Here is a 7,183-nt window from a genome sequence, read left to right as displayed (position 1 = left end):
CCTCAGGAAAAGGTGCAGTGAACCACAGGATAAACATGGCTTTCTTAACATTTACCTAAGATTGTACATTAACCCAAAATATTCTCCAAAGAGTGCATTTCTGACTGACAATCACATAATGAGAACAGAGGTTAAAACAGGTTAAAACCAGAATGCAGATTTTAAACCACCACCCCCACCCCTTTTTTGTTTTGTTTTCATACCCAGCAAGCATGTGGCTCTGTCTGGCAATCTCACTGGCACTGTTCTTCCTGATCCGATGGTATCTGGAGAGACAGACCGTGGAGGACCTGAGGGAGAAATATGTCTTCATCACTGGCTGTGATTCCGGCTTTGGCAACCAGCTTGCCCGGCAGCTGGACTTTCTGGGCATGCAGGTCTTGGCGGGATGTTTGACCCAGAAGGGGGCTGCGGAACTGGAAAGGCTTTCATCTGAACGGCTAAAAACCATCATCCTGGATGTGACCAGCACAGAGAGTGTTGTTGCGGCAACTGAGTGGGTGAGAGGCCACGTGGGGAACAAAGGTACAGTGGCTGACTTCTTCCATGTGCTTCCTATCAGACACTCTAACCACTACAACACACTGAGCCAGGTGTAGAGTATGACTGCAGAGACCTAGGTTCAAATCCACACTCTGCCTTGATGTTCATAGGATGGTCTTGGGCCAGTCATTTGTTCCCAGCTTAGTACACCACACAGGGTTGTTGTTGTTTTTTAATTGCATTTTACCCCGCTCTCCCCAACCCGAAGGTTGGGCTCAGAGCAGCTTACACAATCCAAAACATAATAAACAAATAAAACATTTAAATATATAATTTAGAATACTATTTAAAATAGCCCAAATCAATCTAGTAAACAGGACAACACAGGGACCAGGACTGATCCCTGAGGCACTCCACTAGTCACTTCTTTCTATGGATGAGGAACCATTAACAAGCACTCTTTGGGTGCAATCTGTCAACCAATTACAGATTCACCTAACAGTAATAGGATCTAAACCCCCCAATGGCACTAAAGAACCCAAAATAGCCATCCGCAGGTGGCAGATGAATCTGACCAACCTCCAAGATGGTATAAGTGGGGGTGGCACTCAGCAGCGTGGGAGGGGGACGGATTAGGGAGGCCAGTATTTATAACAAGAACCGTAGCTGGCTTAAACCATAAGTCCAGTGGAACAGCTCTGTCTTGCAGGCCCTGTGGAATTCCTGAAGATCCCGCAGGGCCCTGATCTTGCTAGGGAGGCTATTCCACCAGGCAGGGGCCAGGGCCGAAAAGGCCCTGGCCCTGGTCAAGGCCAGCCGGATACTCCTTGGGCCGGGAATCAGCAGCAAGTTGGTATTACATGAACGTAAATTTCTCTGGAAAACATGCCAGGAGAGGCAGTCCCATAGATACAAGTCCCAGACTGTGTAAGGCTTTAAAGGTCATAACCAGCACCTTGAATCTGACCTGATATTCCAGCTGGAGCCAGTGCAGTTGACGGAGCATGGGTGTAATATGTGCCAGCAGTTGTGGGGGTAAAATAGACTGTGCACACTCCCCTGAGCTCACTGAAGGAAGGGTGGGATAAAAACATAAGATAATTGGGCAGGTGACTGGACTAGGTAGTATTTTGAGCTCTTCTAGTCCAATGATCCCATTAGATCAGTCATCTACCCAATTTTAATCCCAAACTTTAGTTCAGCTTTGGTTCCAGGAGTCTTTCCCCTTGGCCTAATGAGGCTCACCGTTGCAAGCTTCTGAGAACTCTGAGTCCAACAGTTCTTCTTGCTATGAGATCTAATGATCTGGTCTGGTTAGGCTGGACTGGGTTTCAGTACTTTTCTATTTGTGTATTCATCTACCGGTACTTTCTTCTCCACAGGGCTCTGGGGCTTAGTGAACAATGCGGGAGTTGTGCATCCTGTAGCTCCCAACGAATGGCTGACCAAAAATGACTTTGTGAAAGTGCTTGACGTCAACTTAGTTGGTCTAATTGATGTGACTCTGCACATGTTGCCCCTGGTGAAGAAGGCCAAAGGAAGGGTGGTCAACGTGGCCAGCATCCTGGGTCGGCTGGCTTTCTATGGAGGAGGCTACTGCCCATCTAAATATGGGGTGGAGGCTTTTTCTGATTGCCTGAGGTAATCCTTTTCTAACAGTAGCACGATCAGGTATCAGGTTACCCTTCAAGTATCTGGAGCTATGACTGGTTTTCTTCCTGCATGAGGAAACTAGCCAATTTTCTGAAATTAGTGGAGGAAATTTTTAATTAGTTCTGTGTCAAGCCCTGAGGTAGATTCAGTAGGCTGATTGTGTAAAAAACGCAGAATACCCAAAGCTCCCTTTGGCACAGTGCATGCTCCTGAGGGTGCAACCACATTGACCAGAGATGCACCAGCTGCTCAGTACAACAACAGAAGCTCTGATTCTACATATGGAAGATTTATATTAATCAAATGACTTTGTAAAAAAAAAAAAAAACAGAAAAGTTTAAAAATTTGTATTAGAAAGAGAACACACTCTAGGATCCCAGCAGGAATATTTTGATGAAACAATATTATATTTCAAAAGATACAGGGACTCCCCAGGACTGCATGTACCTTACAGTCTAGCTTTCTCATAAGTGTGGTGTTGTGGTTTGAGTGTCAGACTAGAACCAAGGAGACCCCGGGTTCAAATCTCCACTTTTTCTTGAAACTCACTGGGTGTCCTTCGGCTGTTCACTCTCAGGCTCTAACTACCTGATACATTGTCCTTGTGTCTTCCCCAGGTCCTGTCAAACAGATGGGACTGCAGCATGTGGGGAGCGGGGGCTTAAGCCCCCACTCAACCATCTGTTTGACCTGAAACAGCCACAGGAAGCTACTGTTTGCCCCACTCTGGTGTGGCCTAACAGTTCATGTAGACTTCACCAGTGATACAAATAGCACCGCCATATAGTTTGTTCAGGTAGGGAGAATGGCAGTTGTGTGCCCTGTGTCTGTGTCTGCCCTCAAAAAGAAGAAGAAAAGTTGGTTTTTATATGCCAGCTTTCTCTACCTTTTAAGGAGAATCAAACCAGCTTACAATCTCCTTTCCCTTCCTCTCCCCGCAACAGACAACTTGTGAGCTGAGAGAGGTTAGGTGAGCTGAGAGAGCTCTAAAAGAACTGTGACTAGCCCAAAGTCACTCAGCTGGCTTCCTGTGTAGGAGTGGGGAAACCAATCAAGATCACCATATTAGAGTTCACTGCTCTTAACCACTACGCCATGCTGGCTCTTGAGGTAGTATCTTCAGCTAGATCTAGAAACATCAATTCACCGTCATTAGCAATCGAGTTTACTTCATCACTGGTTATACCACAATAGCATTTCCATTACAGTGTTCACTATTACTAAGTATGGAAAGTGGAATCTTACATCAAAACAGATAAAATATTCAATAAATGATTCTGCTCGAATGACCAATAGGTTTAAGCAGGGCCACACTAAAGCACGATGGCCAAAATATTTAATATTTAATATATTCTCCTTATCCTTTAAAATAGGCAGCCTATACATGTGTGTGTGTGTAAATTTTGCAATCTTTACTATCTCCGATTTGTTTGTTATTTAAAAAAGTTCAGGTAGGGTGAGTGCCTTCTTTCCATTATCAAATGATACAACCAGTCTCTGTCTTTCAATCTCAAATAATGGACAATGAAAAAAAAAAAACTTATTGTACCTATACTGCCAGACCCACAAGGGCAGATCCTGTTGGAAAATGGAACTTTACTAAATCTTCCCTTCAACTCAGGTTAATGCCTTTAATTATAGTGTGTAAAGAGGGCTGGCATCTACTCTGCAGAAGCACATCACAAAATAACTACGGTATGTGTGTTTTTTAACAGTTGCTAGTTATTTATTGTTCTTTTTTAGACGTGAACTCCGCCTGTTTGGGGTGAAAATAGCCATAGTAGAACCAGGATACTTCAGAACAGGCATGACAAACATTCAATTGAACCTCAACAGTCTGGAGCAGATTTGGACCAATGTTCCACAGGACACCAAAGAAAGCTATGGCCAGACCTATTTTGACAATTGTAAGTCCCTTATACTCTCAGTATAAGGTTTGTGATGGGTTTGCTGGTGAACGGAATGTGGGAGTAGCTATTCACTGGTTCAGCCACTAGGATGAAGGATCTATATTTTACCAAGCATTTCTAGGCACTTCAGTGACCAAGGCCTTCTCAACTACTTCAAGGACAGGACATTTGTCCTTGGTTTGTGCCTGAGGAGGAAATAAGCCACCAACATATCCATCTTTGGCCTATCATCTTGACAATGCTAAGGATAGGGGGAGGCAGAAAGAATAGCACCCAGTGGTTTCTAAATTGGAGCCATGGCACTTGGACAAGTTGTTGACTCTCCCTTCCTTCATGCCTTTTGCCCAAGAGAAGGCCCTATGAATTACTCCAAGTAGGGGAGGAGGCAGAATTAATACAGGCATTTGTGGATCTAATGGCAACTTGTGCGTGTATGGGTGTTGGAGGTTTCTCTCAGGGAAAGAACTTCTAAACCCACTGACTTAAATGGATTTAGAAAGGTGTAACTCTGCTTAGGATTGCATTGTGACCGGGATAGGTCAAGGATTTGACTCAGTATAAGGCAGCTTGATGTATTCATCTGTACGTGCTAGACAGTGCAGGCAAGGAATACGCCTTCTGCATATGTCTCTCCTTCTTTCTGTGGCAGGCATTTTCTAGAGAAGGTATCGTTGGGACAAAGGAGGGATATGTCAGGATATGGCCATTTATTCTTGGTAATTAGCAGCGTGGTCCAGGCTGAAGTGCCCCGCATTTTTTTTTTAGTTTTTCATGCTGAACCATCATTCAGGAAGTGACTCAGAAGCTGGCGCATACCAGCTTCACATTTCTTAAGAGCCCCTTTAACGCAGCCTTTTGTGTTTGCTCTGCCCTCACCTCAAGAATCCCCTCAAGGAAGCATGCAAAATCACAGCCATGCGTTAGCTATGCTACGGTGGTTGCTAATGGAAAGAACAAAAGAGCAGGCGAGTGTTTGTGGGGGGGGTGGAATTTCTCCTTTTGCTTTGGGACGGTGAATAGGCATTTTAAAGGTTGCATTTAAAAAAGAGCTTTGAGCGACCATCAAAATTGACCCTGCATAAATGGCCTATGTCTGTAGCTAGAGGCTAATCTTTCTGGAAACCAGCCCAGTTGCCTGAGGTGAATAAGAATTGGCTCTGGACAACTAGGCATAGAAATATGCAGATGTTATTGTGGGAAGCCCAGTTACCAAGTGGGCTTTTGAGGGCTTATTTGCAAGGTTGAAGTATGTGATAGAACCACTCTTGTGTATGCATTCCATTGTACTTTTTGTGGTGGTTTGCTTCTTGTCTACTGAATGGGTGAGAGGTCAAGTATAGGTGCAGTGTGGAAGTAGGCTGGTCTAACTCTGTGCCAGGTCAATTGGCCTTCCTTCTGCTGTGTGTGTTTGTTGGCCACCTTTTGGCCTTTGCACAGTCCCACCTACTCATACATTCCTCGACTTCTTGAGGAACAGGCAGGACTTTTCCAGATTCAGAGTGTCCCTTTCAAAGAGAGGTGCTTGAGATGGCAACTGATCTAAAACTGTTCAAAGCTGGGGCTTCTTATTTATCTCATTACAGACTCCCTCTCTTTTCCTTCCCCACAGATTACAAGACGTTCAAGGAGGCAATCACAACTCGGTGCTCCACAGACCTGTATCCGGTCACTGACTGCATGGAACATGCCTTGACATCCAAGCACCCCCGGACTCGCTACTCTGGAGGCTGGGACGCCCAGTTCTTCTACATCCCACTCTCTTACCTGCCCACAGTTTTGGTGGACTTTGTGCTGACATGGCCCTGGCCAAAACCTGTTCAGGCTGTACAATGAGGGTAGAGCAGAAAATAGTAGGTGGGCAAGAAAGGTGTTATGATGAAAAGGTAGCTCTCTCTCATGCTGGATGTGTACCTTTAAATAAACGGGTGCAGATATATGTCTGGGGGGAGTGGTGGCTATGGGTTATGGTTGGCAGCTGCCTGCTCCCCCTTTTTTTTACTATGCTGTGAAGTTAAACAAAGATCTTGAATTTATAATAATATTAATAACCAAGTACTTTTAAATAAAAAATATTAATTTATACCCTGTGAAAGTCTACTAGTCAACTGGCAAGGTCTGTAAATAATTGAAATTTCTTTTGTGCTGTTCTGGTCAGCTTCAATAAACTGAGGGCACTGTTCTGATCATTGTCAATGTCTCTGTTCAATTATTATCATTTGATATTATGAATCAAAGGTATTTACAAATCCTCAGCTTCTTTCTTATTTTCTGACTTTTAAAAATATTCATGGCTCTTAAGGTTTCAAAATGTACATTCTTTTTCTATTGGATAGCTTTTTCTAATTTCTCAGTAAGGAATTCAAAACTAGGATGTATCTGCTCAGCTTTAAGGACTGGACCCAACCTAACTGCATGCATCAATTGTCCATTTTTATCAATTGTCTATTTTTAGAGTTACTTTGTAAAAATAAAGATGTTTTTACCCAGTTTTCTAAATGTAACCTTCCTGTTTTATTTACTTTATTTATCGCCCACCTTTCTCATGAATGAGGACCCAAAGCAGTTTACATTGTTTTCCTCTCCTGCATTTTATCCTCACAACAATTCTGTGAAGTAGGATGGGCTTGAGAGTGTGTGAATGGCACCAAGCTTCCATGGCAGAGCAGGGATTCAAACCTGAGTTTTCCAGAACCTAGGAATCATTTAACTGCTGGGTGCCTAGTAATGGGGAAATCATCTATTCTTGGATGACTTGAGCCAGGGCTGCTGCTTGTCTATATATGGTGTTTGGTCTAAGTCCCTGAGACAAACCATCTTGTAAACATCAAAGTATATGAGGAAGACTTGCTGACTGTGGTAGGCTTTGCTTCCGCCCACACCATCCCAAGTATGCCTTCCACATGTAGTCATATATACATGATGTAGATGGTCTACATACAGATAACACTGTGTGTACCACTGCTCCAAAAAATCTTGAGCTGACAATGCCTGCCACTCAATTTCCAGGGAGTCAGATACAAACCATGCCAGGTAGACAGTAAGATGACAGCAAGAAAAGTAAAGAGAACACAGATTCAGCAGTGGTGGGGAAAAACAACCCTACATATTCAGAGGTACTCTGGTAATTGAAAAGATTA

At 43.7% G+C, this 7,183-nt stretch overlaps 1 protein-coding gene across 1 annotated transcript; it reads left to right on the top strand.

The window, feature by feature from the left end:
- Positions 1 to 212: 212 nt before the first annotated feature.
- On the top strand, positions 213 to 5,879 carry LOC130482089 (17-beta-hydroxysteroid dehydrogenase type 6-like). The gene is made up of 4 exons (XM_056854908.1): positions 213 to 525; positions 1,866 to 2,124; positions 3,880 to 4,043; positions 5,656 to 5,879. The coding sequence occupies exons 1-4, from the start codon at positions 213 to 215 to the stop codon at positions 5,877 to 5,879; spliced, it is 960 nt and encodes a 319-aa protein (XP_056710886.1).
- Positions 5,880 to 7,183: the final 1,304 nt, after the last annotated feature.

The sequence above is a fragment of the Euleptes europaea genome, chromosome 1 (genome assembly GCF_029931775.1).
Source record: "Euleptes europaea isolate rEulEur1 chromosome 1, rEulEur1.hap1, whole genome shotgun sequence".
NCBI classification, from domain to species: domain Eukaryota; kingdom Metazoa; phylum Chordata; class Lepidosauria; order Squamata; family Sphaerodactylidae; genus Euleptes; species Euleptes europaea.
The sequence above is the reverse complement of the archived record's forward strand: the minus strand, read 5'-3'. Positions and strand labels throughout refer to the sequence as shown.

Bases quoted from the DNA above. Each gene is read 5' to 3' on its own strand.
- LOC130482089 (XM_056854908.1), top strand. From the start codon at position 213: ATGTGGCTCTGTCTGGCAATCTCACTGGCACTGTTCTTCCTGATCCGA. The intron at 526-1,865 runs GTACAGTGGCTG...TCTTCTCCACAG, and splicing joins AGGCCACGTGGGGAACAAAG to GGCTCTGGGGCTTAGTGAAC. The intron at 4,044-5,655 runs GTAAGTCCCTTA...CCTTCCCCACAG, and splicing joins CCAGACCTATTTTGACAATT to ATTACAAGACGTTCAAGGAG.